At 37.8% G+C, this 20935-nt stretch overlaps 1 protein-coding gene across 8 annotated transcripts in view; it reads left to right on the forward strand.

Moving 5' to 3' along the window:
• The window catches only part of LOC106069337 (uncharacterized), a 40673-nt gene that overhangs the window by 13969 nt on the left and 5769 nt on the right, over positions 1–20935 (forward strand). For 3 of the 8 annotated variants that reach the window (XM_056038201.1, XM_056038203.1, XM_056038202.1), the window contains 4 exons: positions 4459–4567; positions 15382–15584; positions 19212–19355; positions 19546–20556. In XM_056038201.1, coding sequence (XP_055894176.1) covers positions 15383–15584; positions 19212–19355; positions 19546–20556 — 1357 coding nt within the window. In that variant the 5' untranslated portion in view covers positions 4459–4567; position 15382. Of the gene's footprint in view, positions 1–104; positions 251–4458; positions 4568–10149; positions 10170–11555; positions 11759–11815; positions 11942–14749; positions 15048–15381; positions 15585–19211; positions 19356–19545; positions 20557–20935 lie in introns of those variants that run through there. The other 5 variants (XM_013228974.2, XM_013228977.2, XM_056038204.1 and 2 more) reach the window with 5 other exon arrangements.

A 20935-nucleotide genomic window follows, 5' to 3' on the forward strand; every position in this document is an offset into this window, starting at 1 on the left:
TCGTAACTTATAATTAGAATATGCATAGATGATAGACTATATGTAGATATAGTTCAATTGCTCTAATTATTTGATTCGTACGTTCGAGTTACCACACATACCGTGTATTCCCCCCCTCCATGACCTATTCTAGGCCCAAGCAGTAAAAAACAAAACAAAACATGGGTGACAAGTGATTATCTTTTGACATCTGCTAACACTAAACACTCATAGTAGTCATAGATCTAGATCTAGTAGGCTTAGTTCTCCTGTAAGTAGATCTTATAGAATACATCTGTCTAGATAATAGACTAAAGAAACTTTGTAAACAGAAGGAAAACCTATATAGAAAATTTAAAGAAACTAATGCAGAAAGAGTTTACAAAAAGTATATAAAAATTAAACACTTAACCCAAAAAGTAAGCAGACAGCTGCAGAGTGAATACATAAACAATGTAATATCTAAAGATAACAACAAAAACCTATGGCCATACATTAATTCTAAGAAAATGGAAACAACAGGCATAGCGCCATTAAAAGACGAACATAACATAATACATAATGATAATGAAACTAAAGCAAACATCCTAAACAAATACTTTGCATCAGCATTCTCAGCCCCAGGAGACAAAGACATATTACTGAATTTGAACCAAGTAAACAACATAGAAGATATAGTAGTACAAGAAAATGGAATTCAAAAACTATTAGCCAACACCAAACCAAATAAAGCTTCTGGACCTGATGGTATTCCAGCTAGATTACTCAAAGAACTAAGTAATGAGCTAGCCCCAGTGTTCAAAATACTCTTTCAGGCTTCACTTAACCAGGGCAGAGTACCAAAGGACTGGAAGGAAGCTAATGTCACCCCCCTATTTAAAAAAGGAGAAAAATCTGACCCAGGAAACTACAGACCAGTATCACTTACCAGCATCACATGTAAAATCCTAGAACACATAATATGTAGCAACATCATAAACCACTTAGACAAACATAATGTCCTCACACCATACCAACATGGCTTTAGGAAATATAGATCATGTGAAACACAACTAATAGGACTAATTGATGATTTTTCAAAAGGTTTAGATAATAGTGAACAAATAGATGCTATCTTACTAGATTTTTCTAAGGCTTTTGACAAAGTTCACCACCATAGTTTGCTTAAAAAATTAAAATATTTCGGCATTAATGGTTCACTGCATCAGTGGATTAAAGATTTTCTGATAGGGAGAGAACAAACTGTAATAATAAATGGCTCTAAATCAACACCGATAACAGTAAACTCAGGTGTACCTCAAGGAACAGTCTTGGGTCCACTACTATTTTTAATTTACATAAATGATTTACCAAATCGCATTACCTCAGGAACAAAAGTCAGATTATTTGCAGACGATTGCATAATATATAGAACAATAAAAACAACACAGGACACAGATATTTTACAAAGAGAATTAGATGAATTACAGAAATGGGAATCAAATTGGAGCATGTCTTTCCACCCAGAAAAATGTTAGTTGTTAAGAGTAACAAAAAACTAAAACAAATTAATTCCACTTATCTTATTCATGGCAAACCAGTAACACAGACTAAAAACGCAAAATACCTAGGTGTTAGAATAAATGAAAAACTGTCATGGAATCCACATATTGATGAAACTACAAAAAAATCAAACAAAGCATTAGGATTTATTAAAAGAAATTTCTATAAATCAAATAAGAACATAAAACTAAAATGTTATTTAACTTTGGTTAGGCCAATAATAGAATATGCATCCTCCGTTTGGGACCCCTCAACTCAAGAAAACATTAAAAAACTGGAACAGACACAAAATAGAGCAGTGAGATTCATAACAAACGAATATTCACATTTGACTAGAGTAACACCTTTAGTAAAATCACTAAATTTAGAAAGCCTTCAGGACAGAAGGCTCAAAAGTAAAGTAGCAATCATACATAAAACACTGAACCATAATCTTCAAATACAAAAACAAAATTTAATAAAATACTCTGAAAGACACAAAGATAAAGGCACATTCCTCGTCCCATATGCTAGGACAAATTTGTACAAACACTCCTTCTTTCATAGTGCTATTAGAGCATGGAATGGGTTGCCTGAGCTAGCCAGGAAAACCAGTGACTTGGCAGAATTTAAGTCATTGGTTAATATGCATGACTAAATGCATGACGCGTAGGACGTAATCATCTTCTTTTTTGAAGTAACGTCTGTATTATATAAGATAAGATAAGATATAAATTTAGAAGATACTCTAAGAAACTTAGAGTTTTTTTTTTTGTACAATACTGTTATAACTGTTAACTGTTACTGTTAGTGTAGTGTTACTCACTCACTGTTATTCTGAGACTGAGTGTTATGACACTGTCACTGTGAGTGTAAGTGTAAGTAGTGTAAGTGTAATCATAGACAGATAATGTTACTTGTTTAACTTGTTAGTGTGAGTCAAGTTACTGAGTACTGACTAACTCAACTAACTCATCAACTGTATTTTCGTAAATTTAAAATTAAATTACTAGATTAGATAACTATAGACTATAGATAGATCAGATGTAAATTAAATAATACTGATCAAATTATGAATGAATCTAATTTTATCTAATAATGATTCTATTAAATAATTAATCAATTAATCTTAATGAATAAGTCTTAAACAGGGCCGGTCTTAGGCCACTGCAAGTGCAACCTATGCGGTCGCAATGGGCCCCGCGCTTTCACAGGCCCCGCGTTAATTCTATGTGTAATTATTAAATTGCAGAATATATACAAAAAAGTCATGGAAATCTCCTGAATTTTTAAAAATCTCCTGAAAAATAGTCAAAATAGTCATTTGAGGGTGTCATTCATTGCAGAAAACGCCAATTCTATGCGCAAAAAAAGAAAAAAAGGCATTGTCAGCTTTCATTTAATAAAATGTAATAATCAGGCGAATTTTCACCTTAATCGGAAGTCACAATCTTTATTTACTTTTAAAGCCACTAGCATATAAATATATGCCATAGGTAGCACGGTTCGTAATTAAAGTTAATTAGATCGCAATTTTGTTCTTAGTTAAGAATAAAAAAAAATTAAAGGCTAATTTTTTTTCTAATACAAAATCTTAAATTTTCACTTATTACCCTTATTCCCACCCAGACTAGGCCCCGCGCAATCAGTTTCGCAGAGGGCCCTGCAATTGTTAGGACTGGCCCTGGTCTTAAATCTAGATCCACATAATCTAGATCTAAATCTATCTGTCTGTTGACTGTCAGGCAGTGCCACTGTTGAAGTATTGTTGAAACTGTTCTGTTCTATCATTTAGATTCTAGAATTAGAATGAATAATTGAATAATTATAATGTTAAATGTAGAATTGTAGATTCTACCTAATAAATTAATATTATAATATATTATTATTATTAATATTATAATATTATTAATATATATATATAATTATTATGTTGTCAGTACTTATTTACTAGGATCTAAATCTAAAAGAAATAATAGTGGTTGTGGCATTTGTCCAAAATTTCAGCTATTTGAATGCCTAAATTCTGCTTGTTCCGAGATTGGGTGTCTGAGAAATAAAATAACATTATTGTACAAACATTTTACCAGACGACATAGATCTAGTTGATATGATGTTTACAGGCCATATAAGCGTTACAATTTTACAAATTTAATATTATTTTTATTTTTTAAAATTTAATCATGATGAATTTGTCCAGGCTGTCACTGAGTCAGTGTGGCAGAGGCTCAGACAGCCTCTCTGTCCTAAGACGTAGCCTAAGTTAAGTCTACTACATCTAGATCTATATAGATCTAGTTATCAAGATCTAGATTTAGTCTACCACTGAAGGCATGAATAACTTAATTACAGTGCTTCAGAATGTTGTCATATATACACATCAGTTTTCCATCTACACACAGCTGTTTGGTCTAAAGATATGGAACTAGCTAATCTATAATGTTCAGGGTCAGATGCATTGCAGGGTCTGCCGCATTGCAGGGTCTGCCATTGTGTAGCGCCTTGGGCTGCAAGCCGATGCTGATGTAGTCTGCAGCGTTTTGGTCTTTGGCACCTTTGCCCATCTGCTGTCACTGTTCTCAGTTTTGCCTGACCCAATATCTAAGCTACACATGAAGGCCAGGAGTTAAATAGGTTGTAAGAGTAGGCTAATTGAAAAGTATTTTATAGGCAGTGGAGTGCTTACATCCATTTGGCCTTCTGGCAATAACAGCCTTGTTACAGAATTAGTGTTACAACATGACAAATTGACCTAAATTTACTCCTCACCCCTTTTCCTCAAACAAATTGACAATAAAACAACAAAAATATTTTAAAATCACTCACTTTCTCTTTCACACAAAATGCTTTTGATTTTTAATAATATGGACAACGCACAATACATCTTACAATACTTACTCTTTTTTCCTAAAACTAAGACTAAGACTGCTTTTTTTTTTTTTTTTTTGTTTGCTGCAGTTGATGAGCCATTTATTTTGGGGTTTTCCTGGATATAACATTTCAGAAATGAACAAGTTGAGAATATTTTATAATGAAGTGGAAAAGATGAACTGAATACTCTAAAAAGGTAGGTAGACCTATAATCCTGTTCATGTTTTTTTTCATATATTGTTCATGCTCTAGTTTTTACATTTGTAGTTCACACAATTGACAAATCTTTTGTATTGACATTTGATCTAACAAACATTAAATTAGCTTCACTCTTTTATTTCTTAAAAAAGCAGTCATTTCAATTCAATGGCTTTTATAGGATCTGTAAAATTATGCAAATATTGGTCATGTGATGTGTCAGAATCTTTATAAAGCTAAACAGGAGTATTGAGATAACATAATAACATTTTATAAGATAATATAATGCACATCAAAATGCATCACCAGGCTAAGGTCACATCAGCACAGGCATAATACTAAAGCAACCAGGTACAAAGGACCAAAAATTTATAACAGTCCAGATTAATAGTACAATTCTGGTAAACCTATAATTGTGGATGTAAGATTGCTGGCCAGCAAAATTGCATTAAAAAAAAACTAGCTGGTAAACGCCATTCCAAAGTAAAGCAAAGATTTTGTACATTTTACTAAATTACATCAATCATGTGTACATTTGGATCGTGTATCAATGCAGCAAAAGAGGACAGTTACATGTTGACAAATTCTAACACTAATAATTAAACAAGCAATAAAAATCAATTATTTTTGTATTTATATCTAATCAATTTATTTTATTTGCAATGACATTCTAAAAATCAATTTTTTTTCTTACTAGTACTACATAAAAAATAGCATTTTGAGTATTCTAATTCTGCAACAAGTGTTCAGGTTCATGCAATAGAAGAAGCCTAAAGCAAGCCCACATTCACACATACATGCTTTCATAAACAATTATATCAGGGTTAACAAACACTTGTGGAGTCCAAGGCTGCAAAAAAAAAGACAAAGACCATGGTTAAATAGCAGTAAAACAGTACAACAGTACATAAATAAAGTTTTACACATAATCTAGATAGCTTCAGAAGTGGAAGTAATTAAACTTAAGCTTAAATGAAGTTTGAAGTTTCACTGACCAGCAAGCTATGGTTGTGAGCTTTGTCAAATGCCTTTGAAAAATATATCTCCTATGTTTTCCATTTGGTTCAATTTATGTAATATGTCTTTGTCTCTTGGGGCTGAGAATGCTGATGCAAAGTTTTTATTTAGAATGTTAGCTTAGTTAGTTTAAACTGTATTCTTCTGTATTTTGTGAAATTGGACACTGAATGCTGAGTCTTAAAGAATTAAAACTTTTGATAGTAAAGGCTACAAAAAAATGATGGGTATCAGATAAAGGAAAAAGAAGTGAGTTTGTACTTTTACAAGTCCCCAGTCTGGTTGGCAATGCTGGTAAGAGATGAAAGCTGAGCTGGTTCAGTCTTATTGTAAGACAGGACTCACTGTCAAAACTCACCCTTCAAGGTAGGCTACAGTGGAAGAAGCATGAAGAAAGGGCCATCCAAAGAAGAGCCGGCTGCACAACATAAAAGAATTGACTGGCCTCTCTCTTGATATCCTGCTATGAACAACTGCGACCAGGAAAATTTGATGGATTGGGTCAAAGGACCCCTACAATGAAAGTCAAGGGACATATTAGATTTTGCTTCTACATTTGGTGACTTTTAATAGTGTGCAAGCAAGAATTCTCATTGGGAAAAAAGGTTATTTGTGAGACTCAATACATTTTGGCAGTACTAATGACTCTCTCTTAGTCCACGCCATGGAAAAATGTGTGCAATTAAATTATCAATAATGGGTCCCTTCCTATAGGCAAATGGCATATCTCTCATGCCTGGCATTTAGAATTTTTTTTAACCTTTGGACAAGGGCCTTTATTACTTCTCATGTATTTACAATCACTGTGAAAGTCACAGCACAGCGTATGTGAACCACTGCCTATTAAATCTCATATAAAAAAAACATTTTCTGTAGTAACTAATAAACAACAAAACACAAATAATGCATTTATATAATTATTTTGACGAATGACTAAACTGTATTTATAAAGTTATCTCCTTTACTTGTATGTTATTATTTTTCAAATGATAGCTTAGTGGCAAAAGCAGTTGGAAAAACAAATAAAAAAAATAGTTGTTGAATCTAAACTTTGCTAGATGCGAATATTATAAATTTTCCATAGTTTTTGAGTTTTTTTATGTGTTTTTTTTTAAAATCTAAACGTGACTGATGACTGATGGTAACTGGAGTAAGTCCACCCTTTGCTCTCAGGGTGGTCTGAAAAAGGCTAACGTTGCGGGAGCCCCAACTTTCCTAGCAGGCTCTCATGCTCTCCTGGTGCAGAGTTCTGTTGGTGAGGTCTGGGTAATGCTAAGCTCTGATCGACTTAACCCCTGCACGCTCGTCTGGTGTAGGGATTTGTGTCTGTCGGGGCTTTAGCTAATGCTGAACTGATCAGCCGCCGCCCTGGAGACTAGTGGAGGGTCAAGCCATCAAAATTTGCGGGCCATAAACTAGTGGCTTTAAAAAAAGGCCTCCTGCCTCACTCCACTTTCGTGGATTAAACCCTGCCCATACGAGCGAGTGGTTGAATTAACTGATCTTTCGATCGATTCATAATTCAATGTTCATGTCTGGACTGTTTTTCACTGCTCGCTCTAAGGGGCAACCCAAATCTCCTCCCCTTGGAGGAACCCATACCAATGTCGAGTAAAATTACAAAGAAAAGCGGGTCTGAGCAGACCCTAACAGGCTCCGCTGGCCAGGTAAAGGGCATTAGGCCTGGCATCGAAAAATGTGCTACTAATCGCCTCGCAACGTTGGTACATAGGGAGAACGGGCCACGTTGTGAAAAAGAGCTACCGTTCTTCCCAACACACAAACCCTGATAACATCCTTTTCCCCCCAAACAAACACTACAATTAAAAAACCAAAAGTCTCAGAAAAAATTAACCCAACACCAACACCTCATACTGAGAAAGTAAGTATCCCCCACACTAATTTAGGTGGAAATATAAAGCAACATGATCCTCTAATTTCCAAATCTGATGCTAAAACTTTCAAAGTCCTTCAATGTAACGTCCGAGGACTTATTCCAAAGACACTTGAAATAACTAACCTGCTCCACAAAGAGTGTGTGGATGTTAATGCTGCCATAAGGAAATGCCAGCTTAAAAAAGCTCCCGGGCCGGATGGTATCACCCCCGAAATGCTTAAGCATGTAGGGGGGAAAGGAAGGGCCGTGCTCTTGGCATTCGTAAATAGAACCTGGGCAGATGGTCATCTGCCCAGGGCAGATGGTCATCTGCCCAGGGCCTGGAAACGTGCCACCATTATTCCTATACCAAAAAAAGGGAAAAGATGCTTCCACTGCTGAGGGCTACAGGCCCATCTCACTCACATCTTGTGTGGGAAAGATGGCTGAAAAAATGGTAAATGAGCGTCTGGTTTGGTACCTTGAGAGTGCCCGTCTTATAGCTCCAGAACAGGCTGGTTTCATGGCTGGAATGTCCGCTATAGACCAAGTCAACATCTTTGTGCAGAGCGTAGCAGATGGATTCCAAAGGACCGAAAGCACATACGCAGTCTTCATTGACTTAAAACAGGCATATGATAAAGTATGGTGGCCTGGTTTGCTTCATAAGATAAGAGCCGTGGGGGTGCGGGGACGGATATATTACTGGATTAGAGACTTCCTACAAGAGCGTACAATAAGAACAAGGATGTACGGAGAAGTCTCAGGGGAAATGACCCTCGAGCACGGCCTCCCTCAGGACTCCGTCCTGTCATGCGCCCTTTTCACGGCCTTCATAAATGACCTACCGGCTCAGCTAAAATGCCAAAAGCTGCTATATGCTGATGATATTGTCCTTTGGAAATCCGGAAGGAGCGCAACCTCTATACAAAAAGTGTTACAAGAAGATCTCCATACGCTCTGCTCATACACACAAAAATGGAGGCTAGAAATAAACACCTCCAAGACGGTCTATTCTCTGTTCACGCTCGGGACTGGCATTCTCGGGCAACCTTTCCAGCTCTCCCTCAAGGGACCATGTGGTAGTATTTGATGCGGAGACCATGGCAGTCTGTGAAGCCTTAAAAGTCATTGACTCTCAACTCGGCGAGGGACATTTGAGGGCAACACAGATTGTTGTGGTCACTGACTCAAAATCTGTACTACAGGCTTTGCAAAGCCCCGGACCATGGCCCCCCAATATCAACACTGTCATTATGGCTTCACATAACATTAAACAACGCTATGGCACCCCTGTAATAATGCAGTGTGTACCGAGTCACATAGGTGTGACTGGCAACACAATTGCAGACTCTTTGGCCCACCAGGGAGGGCAAATTCTACCTACTGATCAGGCTGTAAGCTTTCATCAAGCCCTGGCTATAATACAAAAAACAGAAATGGAAAAGGTGGTTTTAGTGCTGGGACAAGTGCAAAAAGCCCGTGGAGTCTGGGAGCGCATGAGACGCCCTGACCGCACTTTCCCGTGGTGGAGGCTGTCCAGGCCTGAGCAAGCTATTGTAGCACAGTGCCACTGTCCTGTTGGCTCATATTTCTCGCGGCTATGGCCAAATTTTGATTCACGGTGCCCCCGCTGCGGAGAAGAAGAGGAAACCGTGCCTCATATTCTGTTTGATTGCCCCAGACTTGCTGATCTCCGTCTCGACAGGTCTGGGAAACCCCAAATTCTCGACCTGTATGGCGACATTTATGCACTACGCAAGACAGCAGGGTTTCTGTCCAGGGCTTTTGCAAGAGAGGATTTGAGCCTCTCAAGCCCTCACTCTAATGGAGTTTGATGATGATGACTGACGGATGGACAGACTAGAAAAAACTGATAGCGGCTTTTCCCATTGTGGGGGGGGGGGGGGGGGCACTAATTTAAAAAGTAGTTAGTTTTACGTAGATAGATGTTGTCCTAAGCTAAGTTAAAAAATTCAAGATTGAATATTATCAAGTATTGTGGGGAAACTATGTGTAGACTGATGTTCATTTAAGGGTGTTGATATACTGATGTACTACAGTGCTGTTTGACTAAATTATTTGCACGACATGGCCTAAATTGTGCCGATGTGCTAAAAACCCAAATTTGTATCCTAGCGTGTTATCTTTTATTTGCTTGCTTGTTAGAGACTAAAGAAACAGGGCTTGCTCTGTGGAACACATTATAGATTGATAGTGTCAAGAAAACCAAACAAAAACAAAAAACGTTTACTTCAGAGTGAGACCCACTTTTAAGTTTCCACGTGTTCCGTAGTAACATTCGAACCCGAGACTTTCTGTTAATATTTGAAAGGTTTTTATTGTTAAGTTTTATCAAAAGATGCTGTTTTAACTAGACGATGTCCATTTATCATCATCATCTGTACCTTGATTTTCGTCGTAGGGGTGGTGTGACTGTTTGCGTAACCCTATCCCTCCACATTTTCACGTTCCGCGGGTTAACATAGTTAAAAAAAAAAAAAAAGAAAACAAAAGTAAAGATCTCTGTGTATTGATTGCAAGAGTTCACAATTGACTAGGAAAACTTCTATTGTGTCAAGTTTGTTCCTAGGCTGGGTAGATCTAGAAGTCAATATCTTTGCAAACATGTGGTGTGTTGTATGTGTGTGTGAGGGAGTAGACAGTGGCTTAGTTGAATCTTTTTTTTAAAATATTTTTAAGACAGGTATGTGAATACATTTTAATCTGTATCTCTTATAAAGTAAATAACACTCCTTCCAACCCTCTTCTCCAAAAAATGATTTACATGTAGAAAGGTTTGACTCGCGGCTTTTACGTCTCTTAGCGTAGTCAGTATGTTGCTGTTTAGGGTAGACGATTAGCCAAAAGTGCACGCTAGATCAGCATTGAGAACATGTGTGACATGAAACGAGAACCTCGTGTCTCCACGGCTGACACCTAGACCTCTACAGAACAATTGACAACAGACCAATCTGACGTTGGTCGACAAAAAAAAAAAACGGTATGGCTTATATGTGCTGTTTTCATGTGTGTGTGTTTGTGGAGGAGTATTGCTTCCTTCCCTAACGACACACTTGTGCTATGTATTATTGTCACTTGTTCTGGTAAGCAGACATGAAGGTCTGTATTTAAATTGTACTGCACTTTTTACTTCGTTTGCGTCAGTAGCGTAGTATTGCGACCCGGGGCCCTGAATAATGAGGGCACACAGGAGGTGTTGGAAGCAATAATCAAAGTTGTGTTGGCTTACAGAATTTTAAATGTATAAACATTTTACACAATTTTGTTGAGCATCCCATGTGTGTATTTATCGTTGTTGACTCCACTGAGCTAGAACCAAACCAAAAGGCCATTAGATGCACTTGTTTCGGACTGGCTACTTGTCTTAGAGGGAAATGCAATTATAACAGAAATATGTGTTTAAAAGCAATGTCCAATATTTGTACAATAAAACTGTTTACGAACTATAAATGTGTGTTTTGTGATAAGACATTGAACTGGAGCATTGAAGTTTACATTCAGCGGACTGGTTAGCGCAGATTCTTCTTCTAGCCGTGTTTATGCTTCTGAGCTGTAATTCTCAATTCTCCTATTAATGGGTTTTGTTGCACTTGTTAGTTGAACAATTTCGATTTACACGAAGTTTACAATGGCTGGGCTACTTCCAATAAGAAGCTAGTGTTAACAGCAGCCATTGCCGCTGGGTGGAGCACCTTCAAAAGAAAATCTCTTGCCAAAGGCGTTTTTGTTTTTGTAGATCTCAAAGAGTGGCAGCTTGCCTGATATACTTTACTACTAGCCAAGGGATCAGTTTTCTCACAATTGCATAAATAAGAACATTGGCAGTACTAGCATTTCAACAACTTGAATATTTATTTTTATAAATTCTCCCCCCCCCCCCTTTTTTTTTCTTTAACTTTTTTGCGCATTTAATTTATAATATCTCCAAGACAAAACATTTTAATGTAGGTTAATAGGGTCAAAAGTCGGGACCTTTACTTACCATGCCTGAATGCTGCCCATAACTGATGACAATATATAGTGTCCCACTGTTTGGTACGTGGGCTGCTTACTAATAAGCTTGGGTAATGGATTCGTTGAGGTCAGACTTCACCTTTCTTTGGTTCTACATAAATAGCCGTCTACTGTCCAACGATCAAGTGTGACTTGGGAATGGTTATTGTATTTCAATGGATAATGTGAACATTACTGTTTCTAGATCATTGGGGATACATTCTGTGCCTGTTTCACAACGACTTAAGGGGACAAACTGTGACCAGCTGATTACATTCGGTACTCAACTAAGTTAGATCTATTTTCAAAAGTGGACTTTTCGTCTTGTAAGCTACAATCATACTCGGTCCAAAGAATTTCTTGCAATTCGACTTTGTTGGTTTGGCAAAATGCACAATTTTTTGTCCCTCTATGCATGAACTATTTCGTGGAATATTAAATTTATATTAGCTACACAAACTGGTAAATATATATTGGTAGCGGAATTCTTCTTGAGTTATTATTAATTATCTGCATTCATCCACCGGATGTATCTTTTATTTTTATATAAAATAAATCAATCGAGGATGACACAGCAAAAATTCGGGAATCTAACAATGGTCAAGATTTTTGTGTTTTTATAGTGAATCATGTGAATGAAAAATAATGTCCACGGGTATTCCATCTCCGTTGTTCCCCTTTGCATTTACAAACCGAGAAAATAAACAAACTTGTTCTATCACCATCTAACACCAACGAATGTTAGACTATGAAATAGTAAGACTCTAGGTCTTGCCGTCAGAATGATGTGTAGTCAATGTACTCTTGTGTACTATGGTATGCGTTTTTTTTTTTTTTTTTTGTTAAGGTTTTCCTCTATGACACGCTAGTTTGTCGACCTTGAAAACACTGCTAGATAGACAAGATTTAATTGAACTTGTGTTAGTGACTTCACCAGGAAATGATCATTTGGTCTATCAGACACAGCCCGCTAATCATCACGCAGTGGTACTGCTCGCGATCATGCACGCGCACGCTTTCCCTTGCACTTGTAGACCACTAAGAATTGTGGGCTATTTATTATATCAGTATGTGATAGTATATTTCAGTGGTTCTCAACTAATTTGTCTAACGTATTTCTTTCGACACGTTAGTGTGTACACACTAGAACTCCTTTTTTGTGCCCTATTTTAAAATATCAGGTCGAGTAAGTTTTCTACCATGTCAGAAACATCCCATCGTTTTACTGTCAATATACATTTACGATGTTTTCAACGAAAGCACTGCTGAAGAACTACAGTTTGCTCAGTTTATACTATAGTTTGTTCAGTTTGTGCAAAAGTTTGTTCAGTTTGTGCAAAAGTTTGTTCAGTTTGTGCTACAGTTTGTTCAATTTGTACTATAGTTTGTTCTGTTCGTGCTACAGTTTGTTCAGTTCGTTCTACAGTTTGTTCAGTTCGTGCTACAGTTTGTACTACAGTCTGTTCTACAGTTTGTTCAGTTTGTGCTACAGTTTGTTCAGTTTGTACTATAGTTTGTTCAATTTGTGCTACAGTTTGTTCAGTTTGTGCTACAGTTTGTTCAATTTGTACTATAGTTTGTTCTGTTCGTGCTACAGTTTGTTCAGTTCGTTCTACAGTTTGTTCAGTTCGTGCTACAGTTTGTTCAGTTCGTTCTACAGTTTGTTCAGTTCATGCTACAGTTTGTGCTACAGTTTGTTCTACAGTTTGTTCAGTTCGTTCTACAGTTTGTTCAGTTCGTTCTACAGTTTGTTCAGTTTGTGCTACAGTTTGTACTACAGTCTGTTCTACAGTTTGTTCAGTTTGTGCTACAGTTTGTTCAGTTTGTACTATAGTTTGTTCAGTTCGTGCTACAGTTTGTACTACAGTTTGTTCAGTTTGTGCTACAGTTTGTATTACAGTTTGTACTAAAATATTGGAGTGAAATTCACGAGTTTGTTCTTGTAAAGAAAGCATCTGTCTTACAGACTGGCCATATTAGGGAGAAGCAGGCAACAAGGTCTACTCAAAATGTTCTTCCGCAGAAGACATGTTAGTAGGTCTTAGCTTAGGCCATTCTGCCCGTCTTACGTCAGAACGGTTGACTTTCTACCGAGCGCCTTACCGTTGTTCTGTTGACGTGTGACAAGGCCACTACCATTGCGTGCGCTACCAGTGCTTCACTTCAGTTTAGATTCGTCTCACACTCTCTTTAGTTGACCAGCACTTTTTACAAAGCTTCTATCAACTCTCTCTGTCCGTCTGTCTGTCTGGTACACATGTTGAGGACGTTATTTCTCCCACTTCCCGTTCTCGGAGCATGTTGAAAATTTGCATAATTAGTCATAGTCCTTAACAAAACACGAATCAACAAAGAAAAAATCAACCAATTCGATAATAAATAGTAGTAATTAATATGTTTTGATATCGTAAGAGGGAAATAAATCTTACAATATTTCTTTATGTATTTAATTTTTTTTTCTATATATTTAAAGTTCTTTTCCTTAGGTAAGCCGTTTTTTTATGAGAATTTAAAATAAAAAAATTTTCTTGTTTTTTTTTTAATTTATAAAGAAGTGTGTAATATAAACAATGGGAGAATGCATTTCTACAGCTCAAAAATACATTAAAGATAAAAATGTAATCACTTTGTGACTTCTCATTTAGTAAAAGCGACCCTTTATCTTCTGTTAGCCTGATGCGGGCATGCTGAAGTAGGTAACTTAGTAGGGAGTAGGCCTCTAAACACTGTGCGGGTGGGGTGCCAAGAAGAAAAAGGTGGGGTAATTTATCACTATCACATTTAGATCTAGATAAAGAAACATTAAAGAAATTATGCGTTTTTGGACGTCTGCGGAAAGTTTCATAGCATTTTTTCTTCATTCGTTTTTTTTTCCTTTCTTTTTTTTTTTTTTTAATAGTCTTCGATGTGTGAAGTTTACTTGAACTTTTTTTGACACTTCATTTGAGCATGCCTCGTTTTGAATTTGTGCACAAAACAAAAAGTATAAAGACTAGTGCCCACTTAATGACCAAAACATTGATAGATATCTCTATGTGGTTATTGTAGTCTCAACATATGTGTTTATTTTTATGAAACGTAAAAGGTAGGTTAGGTGCATTCCAGGCTGCTACTAGTTGTTATTATCGGGCGCCGTGTGATTTGCTGTATTAATAGCTGTTTGACCAGAAATACTCATTTGAGCTTCTTCAACAATTGTGAATGTATATATATATATATATATAGAGAGAGAGAGAGAGAGTTAAACCCAACAGAGAAGTGCTTTAAACTGTAATCAGGCAGGTGACTAGGTCTGTCACTGATGTGTTGCACTTATGTTTTTGTTTTGTCATTATCATTAGTAGTCACTTTCACCTGTCCCATTGGGGCACCACACTTGATCTGTTCACTGTCTCTTTACATTTCTCTCTGCCAGTATTATAATCTCTTCCCTAGATAGACCTGCCCTTGCCTTAGTGTGGTCCTCCCATTGCTTACTTTGTAATGGTAGTATTTCATGTTATGAGCTTAATGACTGGAGGACAGCTGGGACAAGCTGTAGAGTATGAACTCTGTTGGAGATTTGTGTGTGAGTGCAACTTTTTAAATTGGGTACATGGCCTTTGTGCAAATAAAGACAAGGCTAATTCTTAATCATTGAGCTAGGCACTCTGACAAAAAGATTACTGCCCAGATTCTTAGAGGTAAACTCTTGGTTACTTTCAATAGAATCTATTCAGAAAACATTTTAGTGAAGTCTTCATAGAGTTAGAGGTAAAATACAAAATGCTTTGTTTCACACTATCAAACTAGTCAGAGATTTTTTCGTCTTATTCAGACAGTTATTATATCTGTTTATTATAGGTATTGTATATGGATTTCTTTTGAAATATATATATTTATTATTTGGTGTATGTTTTCAGAATGACAAAGGCTGAAGTGTATATCCCTGATGGAGGCTGGGGCTGGGTGATAGTCACATGCTCTTTCTTGATCCATATGTTTGTGGTGGGAACCATGTACGCTCTCAGTGTCATCTATGTGGCTTGGCTGGACTACTTCGACTCTGGAAAGGGGCTGACCAGCTGGATAGTGTCATTAGCTGTGGCTGTCATGTTTGGAATAGGCAAGTGGCTTTTTAAAATTTGGATCTAGTGTCAGTTAACCCTTTGTTTCTCCATCTACACATAATAATAATGCACTTTTTGTTTGGTAAATGCTTAAAATTTTAAAAAGCACTCGAAAGCCATACCATTCAACAAAAAGTTTTGAAATCATATTGGGGAGGGTGGAATGATATAGATATTCATTTTCTATATCTTACAAAAATTCCATTGTAGAAATTTTGTTATCATGCTCTCTATAAATTAAATTATTACAATTGTTAAATTATTATTATTATCATCAGTTTCTAAACTTTTCCTCTCCATGTTAAGGGCACGACATGGCCTAAATTGTGCTGATGTGCCTAAACTCAAAACTCAAACTCTCCATGTTAATAAAATCTCTATAAATGAATTTTTTAGTTTGTATTGCATAGTACAATGTAAGTCCATTCTATCAAAGCAAATGAAAAATCATTTTTTTCTTTGCTAGCACAAAACTATTTAAAGCAAACGAATTTAAAAAACTTTTTTAAAACATTGCAATAATTTCCTATTAGTTTATTCTCACATACAAAAGCATGTCTGCTCCATTGTATCCCATTTGTCAATGTGTTAGTTTGTACAGTCATAGTTGCAAGGTCTGCACTTTACCAGAATGTTTCAGATGTGTGTTAGCTTTCCTGGGCTGCTAATAATGTTGTCCTTGATAAATCTTGTTCAATCTGTTGGCCTCAGTCTGAGAGTTGAGCAGTACTTGTCATGCAGATGTTTTAATAGCAAGTGTTTTATTGTAGAGTGCACTCTTACATGCATCAAGGCCAGTACTTTTAGCCATGAGTTATGAAGTGTCACTATCAGTTACTTCACCAGGTCAACAGTGTTTGTTTTTTTTATCAGCAAGGCTTTTTTAGAGGGTTTTGCTCTGCGATGTCAGTTGTCACATTACGCCCCACCCTACTTGAATTGATTTGTCCATGAACCTTAATTGTTCCAGTTAGGGCTGGTGGAGTCAAAAAGTGGAGATTTGACTCTCCATACAAAGAGGTTAACGGCTGACTTAACCAATATATGAGATGAACTGCGCAGTGGTTTCCAAATCAAGGAGCTCTCAATATAGATTTCTTTGTATTGGGGTGTTTTGGGGCCAGTGTCTTGTATGGGCCTCTTGGTAAAGATATGAATAATAATAATAATGCTTGTTTTTTAGTACAAAGATTAATGAGGAATGCAGTATTTCCCATGACTATGCATCCCCAGCTGCGACCTACATGTTTGGCAAATGTTAAATAAAAGACTACATTAGTGCTGAGTGGGTAAAAACATCAAGGAATTAAGAGTAAACATGAGTGTATTTCTGTCTTCTTGACTAGATCTAGTATGGCTTTAATTCTAATGGTCAAAGAAGTCCTAGGTCTGTGAGTTTTGCTGTTATTAGTGAGCTAGTTATTATTGGCTCTCCCCATCACTTTCCTCCTCACTATTTATGTCTTACTCAAAGCCAGTTTTTTTTATATTTTATGAAGTACTGTATTTAAAATGGATTCATTTTGTTACTTTAAATACTTCTAGACTTAGGATGTTATAGCATTAAACAAGTATCAAATTGACTTGTATATTGTTATAAACTTGGTGGTGGCACAGAGAGGGGTAATGGTGTGTGTGTAGTCAGCCGACGCAAATCGCCCATGGCCAGCGCTAGACGAGCGGTCAACCGTGATGAGTTACGACGGTCAGCCGAGACGGGTATCCACATGAAGGTTCGAGTAGGATCGTCATCGTGAACAGAGCTCAGGAGCGTCACGAGAGTTGTAGTCATCTGACCACCTAGAAACGTCGAGCGGCGTTCTGTCCGGTTCTAGAAGGCCTGTAGGGACCCTATACAAGGAGCGGAGGTGTTGCAGTCAAGACGGTTCAGAAAGGAGGTTCACGACAAGAGTTCAGAACACGGTCGACTACAGCACAGTTCAGCGGTGTGGTTCTGTACGGAGCATTACGACGGTTCAGTGTGGAGTACTATCAAGTACAGTTGAGACTAACGGCGTCTTGATCTTGGTCTGTGATCGAGTCCGACACAACGAACCCAAGTGTGTGAAGTCAGTCCTGAACTGTTGAACCCAGTGCAAGCCCGGAACGAGACGGAGAGGCCAGTGCAAGACTTGATACGGCGAAACGGTGTTATCGGAGAGATATTTGTTATCGCAGAGCTATTTGTACTGTTCTACGTGCTGCCAATTGTACAGTATTGGCTGTTATTTATGGACATTAAACCTTTACATTATTTTGGAGCCCTGACTTGTCAAGTTCTTTAAGTTGGTGGTGTATGGTGCAGTTTGCAGAGAGCCTGGATAGTGAGATTCGTAACACTGGTGTCAGAAGTGGGATCGGATCGGAATCGGATTGGATCGGATCTACTATGGCTCGTCAGAAACTGCTGTACGAACTTGAATTTAGAGAACTGAAGGAAGAACTCCGTGATCGAGATCTGAAAACGAGCGGAAATAAAGAAACCTTACAAGCACGCCTCCGAGAATGTATAGTTGAAGAAGAGGAAGATCCAGACACATATCTGTTTGAAGTCGCACCAACTTTAAGAGAGTTCTTGCACCAACAGCTAGATGACTGGAAGGAAGAGTTGCGGGCTATGAATACGACATGGAAGAAGTCCAACGAAGAGACCTGTACCAAGCTTGAAAAGATGTATACCTCAGTGAAGGAAGTGACGAGCCCCGTGGTGAAAACGATGGACGTGGTGGAAGAAACCCTGTACGACCAAAGAGACTTGAAAGATAAAGGAGCTGCACCATCGTTAAACAATGAACTACTAGCCACCCAAAGCTTTGAAGAAATATGCAGTGACAACGGCAATGCTGATGAATGTGGTACTGCCTGTCAATCTGAAAACAGGGAGTACAGATCTGTGGAGCCGAAAGAGACAGATGAAGAGACAATGGAAGCTGCCCATAGTTCGAACGAATCTTGTGCTGAAGCTTTACCTGATATGAGCACCTCAAACAGCAAAACAGATCAAGAGAACGCTGATTCTGCCTACAAGCCTGTTGCTGAGGGACGTTTACATGATGAAAGCTACCAGCGAGGCTTGGACCATACAGACGTTCGTCCAGATGCTAAGCTCAGTGAGGGAAGCCCTGGTGGTGATAATGAGGACCCATTGAAACCTGACGAAGCCGTTGAGAGACATATGCAAGTCGAGAGATACCAGCAAGGTCTGAACCTAACAGACGTTGGTCCAGCTGCCAAGTTCTTTAAGTTGGTGGTGTATGGTGCAGTTTGCAGAGAGCCTGGATAGTGAGATTCGTAACAATATCAAGGTGACTTATTCTCTGCACTGCTCTCACATCTCTCTCCTCTGCCCCTAAACCTTTAGTAGTGTAGACTTTGTACATTTCCTGACACTAGATTCTTTCTCCCCACCTCTCTTCATTTCTCATTTGAAGTCTAAAAAGAAATAATATTTTTCATAATATTTTTCAAAATGATTATCTGATTTTGTTTTCTATCACTAGTAATATGTCCAATATTCAAATTGACTGTAACCAGTTTCACCTCCACATATCTCTTCTCACTTTTCTTACTTCTATGTTATAAATAAAACTAAAATTAACCATCATTTGATCTCTTGGTTTCAGGTCCAGTTCCTGGTGCCTTGAGTAAGAGGTTCGGAAACCAGGCTGTGGTAATTATGGGAAGCATTGTCATGTGCATTGGCTTTTTCATCAGCTACTTTGCTGTGAACGTCTATGTTTTAATTGTTACTATTGGCATCATTGCAGGTAAGAAGTTATCTATTCTCTATAGCTTTTTTTTAGATAATAATTAGATTTCTATAATTAAGAATAAAAGCCTGTTTGATAAAATTAATTTTAACTCAAAACAATACAAACCTTGATATTCTTGTTCCTTTCTTGATTTTTTATTCAGTACCAACTGTTCTTGTCATTATGAAATTTATTTTTTCAACAGGTTTTGGTGCTGGGTGCTGTTACCTCCCTTCTGTTTCTATGGTGGCCATGTACTTCACAACAAAACGTTCAATAGCCATGGGGATAGCTAGTTCAGGACTTGGTGCTGGCGCCTTTTTCATGGCCCCCTTTATAAACTGGATTGTCGACTACTATGGCTGGCGAGGCAGCATGTTCATCTTGGGGGGCATTTCACTCAACATGTGTGTGCTGGGCGCTTTGATGCGTCCTCTGGAAAAGGCCCCGAGGTTTTATGATTGCCATCTGATAAAACACAAAGAGATAAGTATGATCAAGGAATCTCCTACTCTGTCCAGGAAAAGTTTTGATGCAGGAGGAGATTGTGCTAGGACTCTGGGAAATTTGGAGAAGTATGAGAAAAAATGTGAAGAGGCCTGTCGGGAAGGGCAGAGTAATGGCCTAATCAGAACCTGCAGAGGCCCAAATACTCACCTCTACTCTATTCTTCCAGCTGTTGACCTTGAGAAAGGATTCTCACCAACTTCATTTAGCTTCACTGCCCAACCAGGTTTGTCATCAGACAGAAACAAATTGATTCAGTCACCATACCCACTAGATACATCTACACACACAAGAAGTTTGGATCGTTTCGGGCGAAAAACTAAATGTCCTACAACACTTGGCCAAAAATCCATAGACATTGCTTACCAGCCAAAGCCATACACAAAGCAGAAAGGTAGAAGCTTGGAGGCTCTAAGGTATGTGGACCACACTGGGCTAGAGCCCAGTAAACATTACACTAGCGAGCTGGAGCTCAGATCTAGAAAATATCCCCCTACCAAATACCAGCCTGAGAATCAAACCCTTTCATTGACTGATTTTCAGATTATGCTCTCAGGGAGTCTAGGTAGTTTTGCATTTTTAGACAGTGCTTTCAAAGCTATATCAGTGACAACTGATAGTCGTAAACACAGTTTCATTGTGCCTGCAACCAAAGGATCTATTAGTTTGTTGTCTAATGGTGAAGAGCAAGTTATATGTTCTGATGAAGGTATGTGGTGTGTTTTTTTATGCATTTGCTTACACAAAGTTTAAATTTCTTACAACACTTTCTATTCTTAACTTTGGTTCAAAAGTGGATTGTAATTTAGCTGCATGCTTTATAGAATAAGCCTTGTTGGTCAATAGGTAGATTGCTTGGATGCTAAACCAATGTCTTATGTTTGAATCCTGGTTTACTTATCAGGGTCAGGCTTAGACATAGGCAAACTAGTTTGGCAGCCGCCTAGGGTCTCTGATTCATGGGGGCCTCCCTCACACAGGACTTAAGAACAAATTTAGTGAAAGAATTTCAAAACTTTCTAGACTTATCTACCATCAAAGCATTGGTTCATTTTTATTGAAGGTTTATTACACTGCAATGCTACAGA

This window comes from Biomphalaria glabrata, chromosome 8 (genome assembly GCF_947242115.1).
Source record: "Biomphalaria glabrata chromosome 8, xgBioGlab47.1, whole genome shotgun sequence".
In the NCBI taxonomy this organism is placed as follows: domain Eukaryota; kingdom Metazoa; phylum Mollusca; class Gastropoda; family Planorbidae; genus Biomphalaria; species Biomphalaria glabrata.